This window comes from Nyctereutes procyonoides, unplaced genomic scaffold (genome assembly GCF_905146905.1).
Source record: "Nyctereutes procyonoides isolate TBG_1078 unplaced genomic scaffold, NYPRO_anot_genome, whole genome shotgun sequence".
Classification (NCBI taxonomy): Eukaryota; Metazoa; Chordata; class Mammalia; order Carnivora; family Canidae; genus Nyctereutes; species Nyctereutes procyonoides.
In genome coordinates this window covers 15,485,252-15,504,861 of record NW_026575020.1, presented here as the reverse complement: position 1 = coordinate 15,504,861, position 19,610 = coordinate 15,485,252, and the positions used below count along the sequence as shown (strand labels likewise).

The window sequence follows — 19,610 nt, the reverse complement described above, 5'->3', positions numbered from 1 at the left end:
CCTCTATTTTGTAATTAAAAGTGACAACAGATTTTACCAAAAATCAAAAACTGGTAGGTAGTTAAAGGGACAGAATGAATACTCAGAAACAGTTCTACTCTGTGAAGAAAATCATATCTATTTTGTTGGGCACCAGCTCACTGCAAGTAAGGTTTGAAAATTATAAAATAGTAAGAAATATAAATTGTGGGATGCCTGGGTGGCTCAGGAGTTAAAGCATCTGCCTTCGGCCCAGGATGTGATCCTGGAATCCCGGGATCAAGTCCCACATCGGGCTCCCTGCATGGAGCCTGCTTCTCCCTCTGCCTGTGTCTCTGTCCCTCTCTGTCTCTCTCATGTGTGTCTCTGTCCCTCTCTGTGTCTCTCATGAATAAATAAAATTTTTAAAAAAAGAAATATAAATTCTCACAATCCATTGAGGAACACCTTTGGGATTCAATTAACAAGTGACTGGCATTCTCATTAGGAAGACAAACTACTGTCCTTGAGCCAAATCCCTGTGGCTCTTGTAGTTTTGTAAACAAAGTAGTTTTTTTTTTTTTTAATCTACTCATTCATGAGAGACACAGAGAGAGGGAGAGAGAGAGATATAGGCAGAGGGAGAAGCAGGCTCCATGCAGGGAGCCCGATGTGGGACTGGATCCGGGGACTCCAGGACCACACCCTGGGCCGAAGATAGGCGCCAAACCGCTGAGCCACCCAGGATCCCAAACAAAGTAGTATTGAAGCACAGTTAACATCCATTCTCTTGTTCCTTGTGCAGCGACATCTATTGGCCCCAGAGCCTGAAATATTTACTCTCACACTCTTTACAGATAAAATTTTGCTGTCTTCTTCCCTATTGATATTAATGGGAACTTTGTGTGTTTTTAGTGTAGAAAGTTTAGGCTTTAAAAAGCATGATTTTTAACAAAAAGATAAAACATTTGATTAGTTCTTTTGTGCTTAGTTTTATGGTATGGGGTGATGAGCAGCTGCTGTCCCGTTATAGAATCATAAGAAGCCTGAAAGACCAAAAGTTTTCTTCAAAAATAAAGGGTCTGTTAGGTTTTAGGAGCGGGATCTTTGAAAAATAGAATTCCTTTCCCAGTTTCTAGCCATGTTAAATATAAAGTCTACCAAATTCCTCATTTGGTGCCAGGAAGCCTCATGTTTTCCTCTTTCTTGATTTGGTGTGCCTGCTTTGGCTATGCTAGATTTTCAGCAGCTATGAGTGAGGGAACAAGGCATAGGAGAAGGTACCAATTCCTTTTTCCTCTCCCCATTGCTGGTTCATGATCTGGTCTGCAAGAGATTTTGATCCCCTTCACCCCTCCCGGTTCTGTCATCACCTGCAGTCTCTGCAAGTCATGAGTTCCTCTATTCTGCTTGTCCTACTTTCTAGCACTTTATGTACAGTCCCCATCTTTTTTTTTCTTTCCCCCTTTTTGCTGAAGATCATAGTAGTTGTTAGTCTTTTCTTCCACCATTACCTTGTTTCAGTATTCAGTTTTTGTTTCTTTAAGTAAACTCAGCCACCAACATAGGTTTGAACTCATGACCTTGAGATAAGGAGTCACATGACCTACTGACTGAGCCAGCCAGGTGCCCCCAGTATTAGTAGTTTTATCTCACATTTGTTCCTGGAAAATTTCTTTTTTAAGATTTTATTTCAGAGAGAGCAAGGCAGAGCACATGGGTGGGGGGAGGGGCAGACTCCCCACTGAGCAGAGAGCCCAATATGGGACTCTGGGGCTCCATTCCAGGACCCAGAGATCATGACCTGAGTTAAAGATAGATGCTTAATTGACTGAGCCACTCAGGCACCCCTGGAAAATTTCTTCTTAATAAATGTATTCTCTTAGACCTAAGGATATAGTAGTTAATGCTTATATTGTGCACAAACATTGTTTCTGGACATCTTTGTCATTGAATCCATAAGTAAGCTTTGAGGTCTATGATGTGTCATACCCATTTGGCAGAGAAACATGCAGTTCAAGGAGGGTAAGTGATTTTCTCAAGGTTTAACACCACTGGCAAGGATGGGATGAATTGCTGGTTTAGTACTTCTTTCAATTCATCACATTTGAACCAGACCCAGCATTTTTAATACCTAATAATTAAAAAGCTAAAGATTGTCCTATTTTTTTAACTTTAATTTTGAGATAATTTTAGAGTTATGAGAGAGACAAAAATCTTGAGATCCTGTATACCCATTACCCAGCTTACTCAGCTTCTGCTTTTGTTAATGCTTTATGTAACTGTAGAACAGTAATCAAAACAAGGAAATTACTCTTGTTTACAGTACTATTAACTATAGAATTTGTTCAGATTTTACCAGCTATTTCATTAATGTCCTTTTTCTGATCCAGGGTCTAGTCCAGCATCCCACAATGCATTTGGTTGTCACGTTTCCCTAGTATCCTCCCATCAGTTACAGTTCCTCAAGTCTTTCCTTGTCTTTCATGACCTTGACGTTTTTGCTTTTATTTTTATTTTTTTGTTTATTTAAGATTGTAATTATTCTTTTGAGGGAGAGAGAGCACGCTCGTGTGACAGAGAGCACCAGCAGGGAGGGAGGGGAGAGGAAGAAGCTGACTCCTGCTGAGCAGAGAGCCCCATGTGGGGCTCAATCCCAGGACCCTGAGATCATGATCTGAACCAAAGGTAGGTGGTTAACGAGTTGAGCCCCCTGGGTGCCCAACCTTAACATTTTTAAAGAGGACTAATTTTATAGATTGTTGCCCTATTTGGATTTGATATTTCTCATATTTAACTAAGATTAAGCATTTTTGGAGAGGCTACCACAGAGATAGATATGCCCTTCTCAGTGCATTTTATCAGGGGCTATATAATGCAGATATTTATTATTGATAATGTTCATCTTGATTAGTTGGTCGAGGTGATATCTTCCAGGGTTCCCACTATTTATGATTTTTCCCTTTGTAGTTACTAAATATTCTGGGCTAATACTTTGAGATTATGCAAATACTCTGTTCCTCCTTAATCTCTTACTAACTTTAGCCCCACTCGTGGATCTTGCCTATGACAGTTATTACTGCAGTGTTCTTATGGTTTTCTATTTCCCTAGTTTCTTTTACATGTTACTAGAATTCTGTAAGGAAAAGTCCCTTCTTCCCCACTTAGTTCTTTATTCAACTAATTTATATCAGTGTGGACTTGTAGATATTTATTTTTTATTCTTTATGATCCAGTATTATTTTACATTCAGTTTGTTCCAGTGTTGGCTATAGGAAATTTTTTCAGGTCAGCTTTTGTTTCTTTCTGGTATGTTCCATTCTTCTCTCTACTCTCCCTCCTTCTTTCCCTCCTATCCCCTCATCAGGTATTCCAGGCTTACCTTGTCTTTTCTCTCACCCTTTTTTGGGGACCAGTGGTATTTAGAAAGGATTGGAGTGTAAAGGTGGGCATATTGTTGCTAGAGTGTCACTGCTTCTTAGCCCCTCTCCGTGGATAGAATCGAAAACCACCTACTTACTCATGCAAACACTTCTCTGTATATCTTTGTATGTATATGTAAATATGTTTAAAGGAGACAAACCATGAATCTATATATTGATGCCTACAATACCAGTCCCAACTCCACAACATTCATTTTTTTAATAATAAATTTTTTATTGGTGTTCAATTTGCCAACATACAGAATAACACCCAGTGCTCATCCCGTCAAGTGCCCCCCTCAGTGCCTGCCCCCCAGTCACCCCCACCCCCCCGCCCTCTTCCCCTTCCACCACCCCTAGTTTCCCAGAGTTAGGAGTCTTCGTGTTCTGTCTCCCTTTCTGATATTTCCTACCCATTTCTTCTCCCTTCCCCTCTATTCCCTTTCACTAGTATTTATATTCCCCAAATGAATGAGGCCATATAATGTTTGTCCTTCTCTGACTGACTTATTTCACTCAGCATAATATCCTCCAGTTCCATCCACGTCGAAGCAAATGGTGGGTATTTGTCATTTCTAGTGGCTGAGTAATACCCCATTGTATACATAGACCACATCTTCTTTATCCATTCATCTTTCGATGGACACCGAGGCTCCTTCCACAGTTTGGCCATTGTGGACATTGCTGCTAGAAACATTGGGGTGCAGGTGTCCCGGCATTTCATTGCATCTGTATCTTTGGGGTAAATCCCCAACAGTGCAATTGCTGGGTCAGAGGGCAGATCTATTTTTAACTCTTTGAGTAACCTCCACACAGTTTTCCAGAGTGGCTGCACCAGTTCACATTCCCACCAACAGTGCAAGAGGGTTCCCTTTTTCTCCGCATCCTCTCCAACATTTGTGGTTTCCTGCCTTGTTAATTTTCCCTATTCTCACTGGTGTGAGGTGGTATCTCATTGTGGTTTTGATTTGTATTTCTCTGATGGCAAGTGATGCGCAGCATTTTCTCATGTGCTTGTTGGCCATGTCTATGTCTTCCTCTGTGAGATTTCTGTTCACGTCTTTTGTCCATTTCATGATTGGATTGTTTGTTTCTTTATAGATCTTGGAAACTAGCCTTTTATCTGATACGTCATTTGCAAATATCTTCTCCCATTCTGTAGGTTGTCTTTTGGTTTTGTTGACTGTATCCTTTGCTGTGCAAAAGCTTCTTATCTTGATGAAGTCCCATTAGTTCATTTTCACAGCATTCAAGCCTTCCCCTTTATTATATCTTAATCTAACAGCCTGGCTCGTAGGCTCTCTTACTTGTTCAACTGTAATATACAAACCAAGGAGTTTCAGAACTGTTGACCTATATACCCTTGTAAGGAACAAATCTACCAACTACAACACAGTGTTGGTATAGTTTTTTGGGGTTTGGTTTTGAGTTTGTTTTTTTTTTGTTTTTTGTTTTTTTAGCCTTCAGTATCATGTCAAATACTTCCCTAAAGTTAGGTCCTAGGATTCAGAATTCCATTAGTTCTTTCTGCACCATCCTCTTCAGTGTCATTATATGATTCATTTGTAAAAAAGGTAAGATTCATCTGTTACAATCTGCATTTTGTCCTCCCCACATATCCTAGTTGATCTTTAAATTTACATACATTAAAATTCAGTCTTTGAAGTATAATGCAGTTTCTGTGGGTTTTGCCAAATAGAGTCGTGTATCTACCACCACAATACTACATAGAATATTTCAGTCACCCTCAAAATTCCCTCATGCTAGGTGAATACCTCCCAGTGCCCCCCATAACTGCTGGCAACCAAGATCTGTTCTCTGTCCTTTTAGTTTTCCTTTTTCCAGAGTGTCCTGTGAATAGAATCCGTACATAACCTTTCACTTAACATGCAAATTTCATCCATCTTGTGTGAATCAGTACTTCATTCTTTTATTGCTGAGGATTATTTTACTCTATGGGTGTACCACAGTATACCCTTTGAAAGACATTTGGGTTATTTCTAGTTTAGGGTGATTATGAATCTTCTAAGCATTTGTGTCTAGATTTTTGTGTGAACATGAGTTTTCATTCTCTAGAGGAATATATGCCTTGGAATGAGATTGCTGGGTGTGTAATAAAGAATCTGGCCAGCCTTTGTCTCTGGTTCCTGGGATATAGCCTCTTAGTCCTTGGAATTTCTGGAATGATAGAAGTGTCTTTGTTATTTATGGTGGGTCCTGAAAGTTTATGCTAATGAGATATAACTCAGGTCTATGGCCAGGGCTGGCATGCTAGAAAGAGTAATCATGCGATTAGAGGATTGGGGCTACAGTCACTTCACATCAGCCTGAATAGTTCAGCCTCATTGCCAGGGAGTCAGTCACGCTTACCTTGTGAAACTCCACTAAAGCCTCTGGATAATGAAGCCCAGATGAGCTTCCCTGGTAGGCAGTATCCTGTATTACCATCCATTGAGGTTTCCGGAGAATAAAATGCCCTGATCACAAGGAACCTTCGCACGGGTACTCTCCTAGACCGCACTCTGTTTTGTCTTTTGCCTGGTTTTGATGTGTGTCCTTTTGTATAATAAAACTGTAATTGTAAGTAAAGTATTTTCCTGAGTTCTGTGAGTTGTTTCAGCAAATTTTCAAACCGATGGAGGGATGGTGAGAACCTCCAAACTTGGCAGCTGGTGTTTGAAGCGAGATGATGACTTTACCCTTTAACCGAAATGTGTCCTTAACTCCAGGTAGTTGATGTTAGAACACATCTCAGTGAGTTGTGTGGTATGTACTGCTTAACTGTGTAAGAAACTGCTGAACTTTTCAGAAGTGGCACTGTCATTTTATGTTACCAAGAGCAACATATGAGGGTTCTAGTTGTATCCTATAGACTTGGTACTGTCAATACTTGTATTTTAGTCATTCTAATAAGCGATACTGGTTTTGCCAATATTTTGCTGAGGATTTCTTCATCTGTATTCATGAGGGTTATTGATCTGTAGTGTAGTTTTTCTAACTTCACCTGATTTGGTATCAGAGTAATGCTGACCTTACAAAATCTTTTCTGAAGAGAATGTATAGAATTGGTGTTATTTATTCTTTAAATATTTGGTAGCATTTACTGGAGAAACCTTCTAGAAGAGATTTCTTTTTTCCTAAGTGTGTTTTTGGTACTTCTGCTTGGTATTATCTGAGGTTCCTAGATCTGTAGTAATCATTAAATTTTCAGAAATTCTCAGCCATTCAGATATGTCACCTGCCTGTTACCTTTCTCTTCTGCTTCTAGGATTCCAATTATGCATATATTAGACTGATGCTGTCCCACGGCTCTTACATGTTCTGTTCTGAGTTGATTATGTTTTTGTTTTCCTTTCACTCCATACGTGTGTGTGCGCGCGCATACATGCACGCATACCTGTTTTTTTCATTTAGGGTAATTTCTGTTGATTTATGTCTAAGTTTACCAGTTCTCTCCTCAGCAATGTGCAGTACAGTGATTAGCGAATCCGAAGCATTCATCATCTGTTACTTTTCATTTCTGGCATTCCTATTTATAGTTTCTGTCACTTTGCTGAAGTCACCCATAAGATCTTGCATATGTTGTCCACCATTTCCATAACATTAACCAGTTATTTTAAATTTTTGGTCCTCAGATCTTTGTTGTAACAGAGTCTGGTTCTTTTGTTTTTTCCAGAGTTTTGTACTTTTTTATTTATAGTTGCTATACAACATAGTGATTCAACATCTGTATACATTATGCTGTGCTCACAAATGACAGCTACTGTCACCATAAAACACTATTACAATCCCCCTGATTGTATTCCTTATGCTGTACCTTTTATCCCTGTGACTTACTCCTTAACTAGAAGCTGGTATCTCCCATTCCCCTTCATCCATGCCCACTACCTTTCCTCTGGCAACAGTTCTCTGTATTTTGGGTTTGTTTCTTTTTGTTTAGATTCCATATATAATTTTTGGTTTCAGGTCTCACATTTAGGTATTTCATCCATTTTGAGTTTATTTCTGTGTATCATGTAAAGATTGTGATCCAACTTTTCTTTTCCTACCACCATTTATTAAAGAGACTGACTTCTCCCTCTTGTGTATTTTTACCTCCTTTACCCTAGATTGACCTTGGGTTTCTGGGCTCTCTCTATTCTGTTCCACTGGATCACTAGGTCTGCTTTTGTGCCAGTACCATATTGTTTTGATTACTACAGCTTTAGAGAATATTTTGAAATTTGGGATCATGATACTTCCAGCCTTGTTCTTTCTTAAGATTGCTTTGGTTATTAAGGGTCGGAGTCTGGTTCTGATGATTTCTTCACTCCAGAACACATTGTTTGTTTTCGTATGGCTCTGTATATTTTGTTGAAAGTGACACATCTTGTGTAGAGCAGTGGATCATTTGGTGAATTGTTTTTACACCTGAAAATGGGCAGGCTTTTTCTCCTGCTTAGACTTGTATTGCAGAGTCTGAATTAATCTCAGGTGTTGTGCTTGGTTTGAGGTTCATCATTGCTATGATTAACCTTAGCACCAAATTCTCTTTCCTTTGAATAAAAAGACAAATGAGTAGTGGTTTTAAATTGCTGGATTTTATTAAGGTATTGGCAAAATTTCAACATACATCTTACCTGAATGAACAGTTTTAATAAATAAAATATGAAGGATCACTCATGATTACAACTGAACTCAAAAGTGAGCTGTAGAGCAGGTTTGTAAATTGATACATTTACTTAGTAAGAAATGATTCACTTCATTCGCTTCACTCCATAGAGAATTCTTTGCAAAGAAATGTCATGAACAAGGGAACAAAGCCTGTCTCTCACCAAAGAGCACCTAGAGTTAGAGTTAACAATGATGTATCTGTGGATTATCTAATACATCAGAGTTTATTAGAGTATTTCCTTTTCCAGAACAACTGCTGTGTCACTCTGGAGTTCCCTGTGTTATTTCCTTTTTTCTAATTAGTACAATAAATAGTTTTCAAAATAGAAGATAAAATGCTGTTAGATGAAATAACAATTATTTTTCAACACAGTACCATTTGTCTGGAAAATAGTCATGTGATAATACTGGTGGTATCTTACTTTGAAGAAAAACATTTAAGCTATTCACAGGTTAGAACAGAAGAGTGGGTAATTTTTCCTTTAATATGACATGATTTTAAAAGGTGAAAAAAGTGTTCTTTTTGCTAATTTGTGACTCAAAGAAAAACTGTCCAAAATTATGTGACCAAAGCTATAGTATCCCCCTTTATGGGCCTTGCATAGGCGAGAAAGGTCATCAAGTGAATAAATTATGTTTAAACACTTAAGTAATTTACAAACCACTTTCTCACAAAGCCTTGGCAAGCCTTTGATGGGGGAAGGAAATACTTGAACTACAGTGGTTTTATCTGTAAACACTGAATTTCTTTATGCATCATTTTATCTGCCCATTGGATGTTGCACTTCTTACTGGCACAGTGTTCCAACAATGGAGTATGGTTGTCATAAAGATGTGGCGTGACACTATACCACCAGGTTGACATTATACCACTGTAAATGTGGTCAGAATCAGACTCAGTGTTGACATTGACATTGTTGACACTGTCCTTGGAAAAGGTGTTACTTTCAAGGATCTTCCTAGTTAAATGCAACAGAAACTTTATAATCTTAACTAATTCAAGGACAGTGGATGGCACTTCTAGGTAAAGAAAAGGTATATATATATACATATATGTTTCCACCATCTTTAGCACAGATTTAAGTGGGATTAATGGCCCCAGAGTTTGGTGCTGTAATGTTGCTAAACCTCAGATATCCCTCAAAAGTACACATCTAGAAAGTGAACAAAGGAAACCGTTAAGTTAGGGACTGATTCCCTTTGAAACTCACAGTGAATGTACAAGGAGTTTGTAATGACTTCATTTGGTAACTTGAAGTCTGTTTCCCTAAGGAGTACTACACTTTCTTGTTTATATTTGTTTTACTATTTCCTATTCTAACACTTTAGCAGGCAAACAAATTGATGCAGATCATGTTAAATTGGAAAAGGGATACCGTCACTCTTAAGGATTGAGTGTAGAATTTTCACCACCACTAAATTACAGTTAGTAAAAGTACAAAACACATAATTCACAGACCATTACCTCAGCATTAACAGTTAATATATATAATATATACTTTTATACTGTCTAATATTTTTACAATCACCAGATACACCATCATTAAATACAAGTTACAGAATGTGTAGATACCATTAGTTAGAGGGGTACTTATTGCTTACATTAGCAAGCAGCAAATAAGGGCACAGGATTTGAACTGAGGGGGAACTACTTTCTATCACCAGTGGCATTAAGATATAACACTGTATTTCACAAAGCACTGCTTTTTACCTAGTTTATAGAACCAAGAGCAGCATATATCATACCAATAACCACTACTTTAATATTACAGAATTGTAAAGGACTTACCTTACAAATGGTACCTAACTACTCTAAATATGCATGTTGTGAACAAATGAATAGTTGCTATTTTTCACAATATTGGTTTATAACTTGACCACACTAGAACTACTTTATTTTCTAGAGGGCTACTGGTATGAAAAATGGAATTAACACTGCTTATATAGTCAGATCTACAAAATTCAGACCCTTAAGGATGTGGTCTGTGTTCATCTGAGTTTCATCCAACCATTTTTCCCCACTAAAAAAAACCTATCATTTATATCTTCTTTCCTTTCACCTTCTTAACTTTGATCCAAAATAGTAGCAATGGACAACTATAGAAATAATCTTAGAAAATTTTAATTTAGGTAAGTGCTTTGGATTATAATGTGTACCAATATTCTGCTGCCTCTTTTCTTGTTTCCTTAGATAATTTGATTTGAAACTGATACTGACCTGATGGGTTGTTAACAAGATCTAGGCTTCAGAAAATGACGGATGTGAGTGAGGTCCGTGTAATGGGGTCAAACATCAGGTTGGTGAAAAGATTCTGGTACTATAGCTGGAGCCATGTTTACTCCCTCCTTCTCAGCCATGTGTCACAAGACGAGAAAAAATAAATTTCTTCAAAATGAAGAGAAATACTGATAATCTCTACTACATCCAAATTCTTAAAAAATAAAATCTATAGATTAACAATCTGATCATTGCTAAAGTGAAGTTTCTGTGTATTTGATACAGCTATACTGGCACCCAAAATATGCTAGTCCTTTGTTTTTAAAATCTACGAATTTGAGTTGTCACTATGGGTCTGGGGAACATAATTGTATTATGTAAAAACATAAGCTGTGGACATTTTGTAGCAAGAGCTTTTGGTGCCTCCCAGTGGGTATGAGTGGGCAGCTCATAGTTCTTGGCATGGCTGGTCCACAGTTGACTAGGGGATGGTAAGAGGTCATGTGGTGATATTCATGATTCTTAAGAGAATCAGAGGCTGCTTCATTGAATGAATCTGATTATTAATTTGCTGTCTTTAGTTGAAGATACGTTTCTAGCTTAAAACTACAGAAATGGCAAAAAGCAGAAAATTTCAAATTATAAGTCTTAAAATGAGAAAGATGTCCCCTTTGCAGTCTGAAGATACATGTAGCAGGACTCAGGAGTGTTCTTCTCCATTCATAACTAAATAGACCTCACTCTCCCTTTACCTGCCTTCTCCTTTGCACTTGGCCTCTGGGCTCGCTTTAGGCAGTACTTTCAACCTCTTTCACACCGGTTCATTCCCTTAGGGGAAACAATTTTAGGGAAGTTTAAACCAGTATTTTTCATTCTCATTCTCCAAAGCCACTTTTTATTTTGTAGTAGTATATGCCTTTGCTGTGAACTTACAGAAAAAAAGGCAGAAAAAATAGAAATATTATTTTTCTTTTTTAAATGGCAACTTGATTCTAGTATATTTGTACCTAACATCATCTCCATTAAGCCAGTTTATTCCTGAGATGAAGGTACACTGAAAAATATCATAGCATCATAGGTTAAAACCAGTTGACAGCAGTCTTCTAAAATGACAAATAATAAAAAATCCCGCTAAAAGCACCAGAACAGGTTATGAAACTCCCAAATAGCTACACAGCCCTAGGAAGTACTTTTTAATACAGAAAATTTTCATAATCGTTTTTGTTACAGAAAAAAAAAATCCGTAAATCTTTTTGACTATGTCCCACCTCACAAGTCAGAAAATAATGACACGCTTATTATACTAGTTTTCCACTTTCATCATAACCAATTAAAACCCATATGGCTTTTAGTCTTTTATCAAACAAAAAAAGAGGGGAGGGTTTCCCACATATTTCCCCAGGCTTTTGGGGAACATCCCCCAACTAAATCTGATTCTGTATTAAGTTTTCCATAGATATAGTAGGCACATCGAACCAGATTTCACCTGCATTGAGATTTCAACACTAGATATCCTGACTAAAACAACTAATTCACAAGCTTCCACTAGTGATGTGAAGGGATAATAAACTGGGGGTCATATGTAGGTGTAGAGACACATCACAGGGACCAGTTGTATAATTTCGCTAGTGAAACCGCCAATACTTTTTTTTTTTTGATTGAAAACACTACTTTGAGTTTTCTAGAGATCTATTTACATTTAAGAATTGAGCCACCCATGGTTTCATAATGAAGCATGTATGTTTCAGAAACATCTACCTTGTTCCTACTCTGATAGTGGTATCTTTATTGGGGGGAGAGCTAGCTAGCCTACTTTAAAGAGGAAGTATTATATTTTATAGCTCCAGGGGAGACCTGGGTCTGGAATGTCATTACTCTTTCTGAGCTTCCTCATCATGTTTGTACTGTATCCTTTCCAAATATTTTGCCTCCATGGCAGAAAACTTCTGAACATTCTATTTCTCTTCCCACTCTGAATAAGTGAGGACAAACTAGTGCCTATTTTGTGGGAAGGCTCTTGACCAGACATAAATGAATACAGCTTTGGATTAAACCTGAATCCATGCCATCTCTTTGAATAATGATAGCGTAAATGAGACAATCTGGAAACTCTCTTTCCCAGGAATTTGAACTGTTCATCTTCCAACCTAGGACAGACAGGAGACAAGCTCTCCATTCTGTACATCTGCTGCCCTGTTGAACCCAAATTAAAAGAGGGAAACTCTCCAGCACCACCACTCTGTTCAGGCAATGATGATTGAACTGATTTTTTCTCCATTATTAGCTCATTAATAGGATTTGCTTTCTTTGGTGCACCAGGACCAAACATCTCAATTGGTGACAAAAACTGGGCACTGTGAGGTTTGCTTGCTTCTATTTGTGTGAGATCTAGGTAGCCCGGGTCTTCCAGCACGTTGATTTGGGACCCTGGGCTCAGGCTAGTTCTATCAGTGAATGAATCCACACGCCCATCATAGCCTAGATCGGCTGGTGCTGAGCACTGGTGCTGAGGCCAAGGGCGTTTGCACTCTCCATGATTCTCCTTATCATCCCCACCATCTTCTTGCCCTCCTTGAAAAGAGTTCTCAGTCCAATCTGATTCCTCACTAACATTTACAGCTTTGTTCATGTCCCTCAGGAATACCACAATAACAGTGATGTTATCACTTGACCCAGCATCACGAGCTGATGCAACTAATTTGTGGGCAACCATGCTACTGTCTCCATTATTCTCCTTCAGGTGGTCAGACACAACTTTCACTGCCTCATCAGGGTTCACGGTGTCATAGAAGCCATCACAGGCCAGAATGAGGTAGTCTTCAGTTCCATCCAAAACAGTAGAGGCAGAATCTGCATCCCCACAGATATATGGCTTATGTTCAGCATCTCCTGTGGGAATTAGAAAGTAGGTCAGATTTTGGTTTACCTTGCACGAAAGAATGTTTATGGCCAATGCTTTGATCACAATTTACTGGGTTGTGATCTGAATTTATCAAAAGAATTTATAAACTAGTGTCAGGTAAAATACTTGAATTCTTTGTTATTCACCTGCTGCTCATGCCTTACTCTCAGCTAAGTAATTGCTTACACTCTGAATCTTGTGCCTGTAGCTATGATTTAGGTTTAGCTGAGCATGGCAACAAATGTCAAATCTAAATTTTTTGCTGCATTGAAAAATTCAGTGTTATATGGGAAATTTCTGATTAACAGGTATACTTTTTTACTAGTAGTTAAGTTTGATTTAATTGAGATTTGAGAACAAGTCCACATTGAAAAAAAAAAAAACCCAAGTTGTGGTCATTCTTTTCATTAAATAATTTTCTGTCCTTGTTTTCAAATTAGTAGCTTTATGCTGCTAGCACAGAGAAAGGTTTGAGTTACAAGGGATTTTAAAAAATCAAGTCCAACAAAAGTCATCCCAAGATTCAAACAAGAACTAGAATGTAAGTCTCTTGGTTCCCAGTCCAGTTTGCTTTCTACTTTTTAATGCTGCTTTACTTGTAACTTCTAGAGAACAACTGGAGAATGTATGACCACATTTCTCTCACCTTCAGGGACTACCATATTCTTGCCTTCTTCATTTGTCTCTAATCCAACCTCTGCTTCCCCCGCTGTCTTTATTGCTGTTGTTCATTCTTCACTTACGAACAACGGTGAGAACCCCCAAAGCCCTACTGGGGCATCGTTTCTCTTCTGTTTATTTCATCCACTTACAGAATGACATTTGAGCTGGGCCTTGAAGGTTAAGTTAGTTATCACCAGGTAGAGAAGGGCTCTCAGTTGAAGGAATAGCATAAGCAAAGACACAGAGGCAACTGTTTACATATGGGGTGCTTGGGAGTGGAGACAGAAACCTAGCCTAGTGTAGGCCCAAGGTCTCCAGGGTATCTATCACCAGACTACTGAGGAAATCATATGCAGTCCATTCTGGATCTTTCAGATCTAGAACACTTACAGATCCATTCATTTTACATTCATTGTTTTCCTCTGTGTATTTGGAGAGGGCCTAGCCAGAGGGTACTTAACCTATTAAGTCACCATAGTTTATTAGTAAAACAACTCGTTTATTACTTCTTTACATAGAAAATAGTGTATTTAGCAATAATTCCTAGATTAGGATCTCATACTTGGGAAACAGAAGTTATTATTATTTTTTTTTTTTTTGGAAACAGTAGTTAAAATGTACAAAACGTTTTGTCATTTGTAAAGTAACAGCATGTAGCTTAGTGGTTAAGGATGCCAGCCCTGGAGTCAGATACCTGAATCCAGATCCTAGCATTTGTTACTTGCACACCCACATCAGTTACCGTCCTTTCTATGGGACTAAAAAATGAAGATAATTACATATAAGTTATCTGGCTATATCATCACTGTTTCTGGTATCTGTTCTAGGTTCTCTCCTATCCAAATAAGATTCTCTCCAACATTTCACATCCCTGTTTAATCCTCAAATAGGCCCAGAAAGCTCAATAGGAACCCTAGAGATAACTGCTAGAACCAGTATGGGCCACGTTCCCTATCCAGCAGGTTTTAATGATTGGGGCACCCTGAACAACAGATACTACTAGATAGGAAACTAGTCTTTTTCATACAGTTGCCAGAACTGTCTTCCCTCAAACATGGTTTTGACTCCATCAATTTCACTTTTATACTATGATGTCTTCCAGTAGCCTGTGAGAGCTAATCAAAACTTCCAATCATGGGATTTAGTGTTCTTCACCAATCAATCCACTTTACTAAATTTCCCTGTCCCCTACTCCACCTGACTATTATTATCATCATTAGTATTTTCTGAATTCCAGCTCTAAAAATAAATGTGATCTGAGTCATACTGTTCCCAAAAATCTTGTTTTAGTGCTTCAATTAAAAGGCTACTGCAACTGTTAGTTTGGAACAGAACATACAAAGATTTGCACAGGGAAGATGCTGCCAAAATTCTGGCTTTTCACCTGCTCTACTGTTGGATGTCAAATTCATGACATTTCGCCCCCAAATTTGGTAGGAGGGCATGATTATTATCCATTTCTTTTTTTTTTTTTTTTTTTTTATTATCCATTTCATGGTAGAAATGGCAACATCCTTTTATCTTCAACCTCCTCTCTCCATATGCTAGGAAACTTATCATGCCTCTGTCAACTCTGGATCATAAATCTGAAGGGTTCACGAAGAGAAACAGTTGAAAAGCTTTTCATTTTTGAAGCTTTAAGTGTTACTTATTTTCTAAGTAGAGTTGAACTCTGCTTAGGAGTCCTTTTTCTTGTCCCTGCTTAGCCCCTGATTTTATTCTCACATTCTTCACCTCTCTCTTCCAGTTAAGCTACTGGATTTTTGGTAGATGGCCTAGTTTCCTACTTCAAAGAAAATTAAGTTTATCAAGCCTGAATTCCCTCAATTCCTACCCTCCGCCCTTTTGTTTTAATCTAGAGAGACTCACCGACTGCACCAGCTACACCATTGTGCCAGGAGAAGAGGGCTCCACTTCTCAAAGCTAACCTATGCTCTGGGATCTAACTCTCTTAAGACTCTGGCTTCTCTCACTCTCATTTTCAATTTCTCTTCTACTTGCTCTCATCTTTTAACCTACAAACATACTCTGATCTAAACTCCTTTTCCTAAAAACAAAAACAATAAAAGCAACTCTTTCCCAGATCAGTTTTCCCTCAAGCCACCACACTATTTCCTTTATCACTAAATTGCCCAAGAAACTAAGTCTACACATGTTCTTTTTGTTATTGCTCATTTTCCCCTCACCTGATTTTCTGGGTTTTTTTTCCATCTACTAATCCAAAACATTGCTCTCATATAGTAGCAATTAGTTCCTATTTTCAAAATTCCATGGTTTTTTTTTTTTTTAAGATTTTATTTATTCATGAGAGACACAGAGAGAGGGGCAGAGACATAGGCAGAGGGAGAAGTAGGCTCCCCATGGGGAGCCTGATAATGGGACTCGATCCCAGGACCCCAGGATCACAACCTGAGCCAAAGGCAATAACTCAACCACTGAGCCAACCAAGAGCCCCATATTTTTTTTTTTAATCCACATTCTCATTTGACTTCTGTAGCACTTGACCCTATGACTACTTATTCCTGGAAATCCCCTTCTAGTATCTGTCATAGCTCACTTGTATATCCCTGATCCCTTCTTGATTTTCTTCAGCAGCTCCTTAATAATAGCACTAATCATTTGGTGCTAAAACTGTGCCAGGCAGGGCTCTATGTATGGTGCATTTATTATATCATTTAATACAAAAACTCCGTGAGCCATTTACTGTTACTATTCCTACTTTTACCCAGGAACAAATAAACACAAAAGTTAACTTCCCAAGGCCCACAGTTTGTAAAGTGACAGAGTGAAGATACAAGCCTAGAGAGCATGACTTCATTGTGTTAGTCTACCTTAAGTAAGAAGTCTTTATCCTTGGTCTCATCTCTACCAGTTCTTCCTGGGCAGGCAATGCCATCCATGCCTACAGTTTCAACTAACATAAAAAATATTACTTAACAGATTGCTATTATTTCCAAAATGAGATGAGTTCCTGCATCTCTATCTGGAACTCAGCTCCAGATCTGCATTTCTGACTGCCTATCAATTCTCTCTCCTAAAATATCACACAGGTATCTAGAATATAGAATATGTCCAAAGTTCCAAAGTGAACTAATTATCTGCCCTCCTCCCCACCCCACAAACTGCTGTGTTTTTTTTTTTTCTTTTACAAATGCTTTATCATCTCAGTCACACAAGTCAAAAACCTGGAAGTTAGCTTTCCTCCACCCCCACAAGCTGTCACTTCTGTCCAATTTCTACCTCCTGTTATCCCTTTTGATCTGCCCTCATCTCTGTAACAAACTGAACCAACAGCCCCTGAATGATCTCATCTAGGCGCTCTAGTCTGTCTTCCATACCATCATCACAAATACCTTATAAGCCTGATCATGTGGCCTCTCTGCTTATTCACCTGGTAAGAGTCTAGATTACTTAGCCTGGCATATACGCCCACCCGCCCCTTCACAATCTGGCACCAACACTTATTTTTATCGTCATTCCTACCCTCTGTCTTAGCCTCTTGTACATACTGCTGTTCCTAAAACATGGCAGGCTCTTTCAGATGCTCCTGTATTTCTTACTCCCCTCCCCCTGGAATTTCCTTCCCTACACACTGTCTTCCACATCTAACCTAAAAGTCACTTCCTCTAATGGAGTCTGCCTTCTTCTCTCAGACCGTCTCTTATTCAAGGACATTCTTCCTTTGCTTTTAGTTTCCCCTTCTATTATATTTTTAGTAGCAAGAGAAGACAAGTATTCTCTAGTAAAGTTGGTTCTATGACAAGCATTAAAGATACCTTTCAATACTCTGACAAAGACCATAAGATCAAGGGGAATTGTCAGAAATAATTCTACATGAGGATGTGTTTCAGAAATGGGAAATTTCCCCTCTGGGGTCTTATATTTCAGAGTTCCTAGTGACTCTCTCAATCTGAGATAAAAACTAACCCTCATTTTTTCAGAAGTACTTGCAGGATCTTTCAGCTTTTGCTTTCTCTCTCAGCCTTCTGCTGCTCACATTTGGGCCACTTCACAGCTTGCTAGCACCTTCCCAAAGAGTGGGAGGAACTCATATATCACTGGTGAAACTGAATCAGTCCTTTGAGATTTTGTCAATGTTCTGGAATGTTTTGGTAATGATAAGCAAAATCGGCGGATTGCATGTGAATTCCATTTATCCATATTATCCCTATGTTAAACTACCTCATTTAATTTCTTTAGGAGGCAGGAATGAAGAACTGCAGTTATCCATGCCTATCACCCATAAAGACACACAGATACTGATGTATTCTTCTTAAAAAGCTACACCATGAAGACTAAAATATAATAAACCCAGGTGCCAAAATGAAACAAAAACAGCAACAGGACTGTCTTTGAACTTACATCCTTGCATTTTGTCCAATCAGTTTTAGCTGTTTACTCTCTAAGTTTTAGACCGTTTCAGTGACTTTCCTTCTCTTGAAGAATTAAGGTTCCCAGGGAGACAGATTCTTTGAAGCCCTAGGGTTATCTGGCAAATCACTATATTCCACACACAAAAAAATTGTTTTCATCTAAAAAATACAATGTTTATGTCCTTTTATAATTCAGTGAAAATAAAGATATATGCAAGGTAAAATATAGGGAGGGAAGCCTTCCATTCTCTTGGAGATACTGAGTTAAGCTAAATATGACCCAAATTGTAATGAAATGAGGATCACTGTAGTTTTAAGCAGATTTATGTCCCAAAGACAAAAGGCTTCCATTAAAAAAAAAAAAAAAACTATACTAAGTTCTACATTTCTTAATATTCCCTTTCAATAATGGAATTTATATAAATGAATAGGTTAATTAAAAGGCATTATCTAATTGTTACTTTAAACAATAATAATCACTCTGATAATATATATCACCGTTTCAGGTTCCCTTATTGTAGGAGAATTAATATGAGACAATGAGCTAGAAGAGGACAGTTTGGAGAAACAAAAAGGAATCGGTTTTTCCTACCAATAGCTCTGGAGACCGACAGACTTCCATTCACCCTCCAGGCACCAAACCAGACTACACAACCTCCAAGAGCCTCAATTCGCTGCTTTTCATCCTAAAGAGCAATGCAATAGAAAGAAGCAAATATTGGATTCAGGATGTACTTATCTACCTTAACAGTAAACAACAGATAAAATACTCATCAGCTTCCTGGAAAGGTTCTCTTTATTACTCCTCTCTAAGATGGGCATGTTGCTCCGATAATGGTGGTAGTCATAATAAGCAAGTAAATCTTAAGCTAGAAACCTGCCTCTGGCATGTGCCCTCCCAGAACAGAGCACACTTACCTCCCTGTCCGGTTTGTGCGGCTTCATTAGCTCAACAGCTTGACCTTTTCTCACAAGCATGACCTGGGAATCCCCAACCCAGGCCACATGAAGCATGTTCCCTCTGATGAAAGTCACCACTCCTGTAGTCCCACATCTTAAACTCTGAAAGTAATTTAAATAAAACTAGAGTCAGTAAAAATAAATAGACTTCAGATTCTCACTGAGAAGCAATTTATAGTTAACACAAACTTTTAGTTGGGGGCTAGGCTATTAATAACTTGATTTCACAATAAACAGCAATTCCTGTTTCTCAGTGCATTTTTATGTGCATGAATGTATGTGCACACACATTGATTTTATCTATGATATGCAAGGCAGGATGATTTTTCATTTTATGTACAGGTATGAAAACTATGGCAGGTTATGTGACCTTTTCAAGAGCGGGTAACTCATTAGTACACAAAACAACTGAAATTCTTCTTCCTCCCAGTCCAGGGCTCAATCCACTACAGCAACCCTTA

General features: G+C 38.3%; 2 protein-coding genes across 6 annotated transcripts in view; one reads left to right on the top strand and one right to left on the bottom strand.

The window, feature by feature from the left end:
* The window catches only part of TRIM37 (tripartite motif containing 37), a 133,259-nt gene extending 122,827 nt beyond the window's left edge, over positions 1 to 10,432 (top strand). Inside the window, exons 25-26 of one of the 4 annotated variants that reach the window (XM_055317320.1) lie at positions 2,513 to 2,646; positions 10,225 to 10,432. In XM_055317320.1, the coding sequence (XP_055173295.1) occupies positions 2,513 to 2,639 (127 nt within the window). In that variant the 3' untranslated portion in view covers positions 2,640 to 2,646; positions 10,225 to 10,432. Of the gene's footprint in view, positions 1 to 2,492; positions 2,647 to 10,224 lie in introns of those variants that run through there. The other 3 variants (XM_055317328.1, XM_055317353.1, XM_055317337.1) reach the window with 3 other exon arrangements.
* A 179-nt stretch (positions 10,433 to 10,611) lies between these two features.
* The window catches only part of PPM1E (protein phosphatase, Mg2+/Mn2+ dependent 1E), a 207,737-nt gene continuing 198,738 nt past the window's right edge, over positions 10,612 to 19,610 (bottom strand). For both annotated transcript variants that reach the window (XM_055317368.1, XM_055317376.1), the window contains exons 5-7: positions 19,108 to 19,251; positions 18,782 to 18,875; positions 10,612 to 13,140 (exon numbers count right to left, since the gene is read on the bottom strand). In XM_055317368.1, coding sequence (XP_055173343.1) covers positions 12,080 to 13,140; positions 18,782 to 18,875; positions 19,108 to 19,251 — 1,299 coding nt within the window. In that variant the 3' untranslated portion in view covers positions 10,612 to 12,079. The remainder of the gene's footprint in view (positions 13,141 to 18,781; positions 18,876 to 19,107; positions 19,252 to 19,610) is intronic.